At 62.6% G+C, this 3,388-nt stretch overlaps 1 protein-coding gene across 1 annotated transcript in view; it reads left to right on the forward strand.

The window, feature by feature from the left end:
• Nucleotides 1–6: 6 nt before the first annotated feature.
• Nucleotides 7–3,388, forward strand: part of C1qtnf4 (C1q and tumor necrosis factor related protein 4) — a gene marked incomplete in the record, with an annotated part of 4,097 nt that continues 715 nt past the window's right edge. Inside the window, 2 exon segments of the mRNA XM_013514050.1 lie at nucleotides 7–65; nucleotides 2,998–3,388. Of these exon segments, the coding sequence (XP_013369504.1) occupies nucleotides 3,003–3,388 (386 nt within the window).

Here is a 3,388-nt window from a genome sequence, read left to right on the forward strand (position 1 = left end):
GAGCCCGAGCCCGAGCCCGAGGCGGATCGCAGCGCCGACCGAACCGAGCCCAGCGCCGCGGCCAGGTGAGCGCCACTCGCAGCCGGAGCCGGGTCCCCGCCTCGTGGCCGCGGGCCTGGGTCCTTCTGGAGAAAGGGGCACCTGGGCGCCCTGGCGCGGAGGAGGCTTACAGCCCTCGCTCCGGAGGGACGGCGGGAGGATCTCGGGTCCCTTGCCGGGGGTTTTTTCATGAGAAAGGGTGAATTTCGGGGGCGCCACGGGGCGGGGTGCTGGGGGGCCGCGGAGACCCCCGCCGGACGCCGCTGCACCTCCGCTGCTGGACCCCGGGGCTGCCCGGCGCCTGTCCAGTTTTGCTCTTTGAAGACGCCCGTGTCGAGCCTCACCTGCACGGAGCGGGGAACAGCCATTTCCTCCCACCTGTCCCCACCTGCTGGGGAAGGGGTCGGCCAAGGAGGGGCCCCAGGGCCCCAGGGATGTGCAGTAGCGGAAACGGAGGCCAGAAACCGCGCGGGACCACCTTAGAGCAGGCACTGGGGTCCGGCAGGCAGGGGCTCCCGGAAGCGAGCAGCTAGGAAAGAAAGGAGCCCCTGCGCCCTGAGACAATGCTGGAGTCTTGGTTTGCTTTTGTTTGCTTTGCCTGCTTCCTTTCTCCTTCACGGTGGATCCCACTGTAGTCCCCTCCTCTCTTCTCGTTTTTGCAGTAAAGAGAAACTGAGGGAGAGGACAGGGTGGCTGGATACTCGTGTCTAAGAGGGAAGGGTGATGGGAAGGAGGGCAGCCTGAATTTGAAGTCAGCAAACCTCTGTGCAAGCCCTGCCTTATTGCTCCGGGGATGACCTTGGACTGGAATATGCCCCTCTTGTTAGACCTCAGCTTTCTCATCTGTAAAATGGGACAGCGCCCAACCCCCAAGCTTGCCAAGAAGGGTTGTGTCCAAAAGGGCTTTGGGTTTTTGTGTGTGTATTTTGTTTGTTTGTTTGTTTGTTTTTTTGGCTTTCTGTCTTTTTGAGACAGGGTCTCCCTATGAGTTCAGGCTGGCCTTGAACTCACTTTGTAGCCCAGGCTGGCCTCAAACTCGCAAGGATCCTCCTGCCTCAGCTTCCTGAGTGCTGGGATTCCAGGCATGCGCCACCACGCCCAGTGCTGGTTGGTTTGGTTTTTGAGACAGGGTCTTGCTCTTCACGCTGGCCTTGAACTCCTATATAGTCCAAGCTGGCCTCAAACTTGCAATCTTCCTGCCTCACACCCAGCTCAAAGGAGCTCTGTGGAAGGGAATGTACTGGATACTTTTGGGGTACAACCTGCACCACTAGAGACCAGCTCCTCTCCTCCCACCCCTCACCAAGGACATCGCCACCCATAGGATGCTTTTTCAAGAATTATAAAGAGTACTGCATCTGGAGGGGCCAGCAGTTTGGGTCCCTAAAGTGAGAATCTCCCCAGATGCCACTCCAGCATCTGGGCTCTCATAGCTTTCAGGTGAACACCTGGCACAGGCCACATCTGCTGGGCTGTACCTGGCAACCCCACTCAGCGGGCCCCTGGCGTCTCTAGGCAACAGAGCTGCACTCACAACAGGGCGTTTCCCAGTGAAGTCGGTGCTCAGCGTTACTGCCTAAGATTCTGCCCACCTAGGACAGCAGTAGCATCCCATGTGCCCCACCCTGCTCTCAGGGACAGGGGTTCCAGAGTCCCTAACCCTGATGTCGTGAATTCAATCACAGCCACTCCCAGGGCCACGGATCACGCTGCTGTTTGCAAGGCGTGTCTGCATCCTCTCAACGCCCTGCTCAGGCCCAGCAGCTCCCGAGGGCCCACAGCGGGATTCGAGCCCAAACCTAGGCATCTGTGCGCTCCGTTCCACCCGAGGAACAAAGCGGTGGGTGGCTTCACAGCCTCACCGAGGCCCTGCTGGAACTTCGGTGCCCCACTGTCCCAGTGCTGCCTGGGGAGTCTCTTCTTCCCAGCAGGGACCAGCTGCCAGGCACGGTTGCCTCCCTTTTCCTCTAATTTCATGGTGTGGCGCTGCCTCAAAGCCCAACTGTTCAGGCCTCCTTGGGCTGCAAGGACGCCTGGGAGTCAGAAGGCCTCTGTGACAGCTGACCCTAGAGGGTCACCGGGGGGTCAGGGAACAGCCATTTCTTCTCCTGCCCAGAGGGACCGAAACAGTCGCTGTCACAGAGGACACTGATCCTGAGACCCAGCGGCTGCAGTGAAGGGCAGGCCAAGGACCAGACGGGCCCACAGGAGCAGGAAGCAAGCCACAGGCCGAGGGCCACTCAGGAGTGCCCTGGTCCTCCTGCGCTACCAGGGCCGGAGGTGCTGAGGGGCAGCTGGCGGGCCGGGCGCACGGGGCTGCGGGCCTCAACAACCCGAGAGAGGGTCCTGTGCTCACAAAGGAAGCAAAGGCGAATCTCTGGCTCCAATTCTGAAGCGCAGCCGCCGCCCCACCTAGGGGTGAAATGCAGATTCCCAGGCCCTGGCCCGGACTCTGTTCTCCAGTGCTGGGGACTGAACCCAGAGCACCGCACTGAGCCGCATCCCCAGCCTTTTTATTCTGAGGCAGGGTCCCCCTAAATGGCTAAGTTTCCCAGTCTTGGTTTCAACTTGTGATCCTCTTCCGTGTCCCAGGGCGCCGGGATTACAGGGGAGCATCACCATAGCCCCGTGTTATTTTGAGTTTTTTTGAAACACGGTGTCGCTATGCAGTGCAGGCTGACCTCGAACCCGCCGTGTAGCCCAGGCTGGCCTCTAGCGGGCGGCGACGCTGCAGTCTCAGCCTCCCAACCAGCCGAGACTGCAGCAGTGCAGCGCCCTGCCGGCTGCGTGTGCCCTAACGGGCCCTCGGCGGGACACTGCGTCGCTAGCCCAGTCTGCGACCTAGCCCAGTCTGCAGGAGCGCGACAGCGACCCTCGGGCCCAGGTCGCGGCCGGGACGAGCACCGGATCTGCGATCGGGCCTGGATGCCATGTCCCCCTCTCCCTCGGTCTCCGCAGGGGCCATGCTGCTTCTCCTGTTCGGCCTGCTGGCCCCGCCTGCCTGCTGGGCCCTGGGTCCTGCCCCGGGGCCCGGCTCCTCGGGGCTGCGCTCGGCCTTCTCGGCGGCGCGCACCACGCCGCTGGAGGGCACGTCGGAGATGGCAGTGACGTTCGACAAGGTGCTGGTGAACATCGGCGGTGACTTCGACGCGGCCACAGGGCGCTTCCGCTGCCGCGTGCCGGGCGCCTACTTCTTCTCGTTCACGGCGGGCAAGGCCCCGCACAAGAGCCTGTCGGTGATGCTGGTGCGCAACCGCGATGAGGTGCAGGCGCTGGCCTTCGACGAGCAGCGCCGGCCCGGCACGCGGCGCGCCGCCAGCCAGAGCGCCATGCTGCAGCTCGACTACGG

This window comes from Chinchilla lanigera, unplaced genomic scaffold (assembly GCF_000276665.1).
Source record: "Chinchilla lanigera isolate Chin_1 unplaced genomic scaffold, ChiLan1.0 scaffold00021, whole genome shotgun sequence".
NCBI classification, from domain to species: Eukaryota; Metazoa; Chordata; class Mammalia; order Rodentia; family Chinchillidae; genus Chinchilla; species Chinchilla lanigera.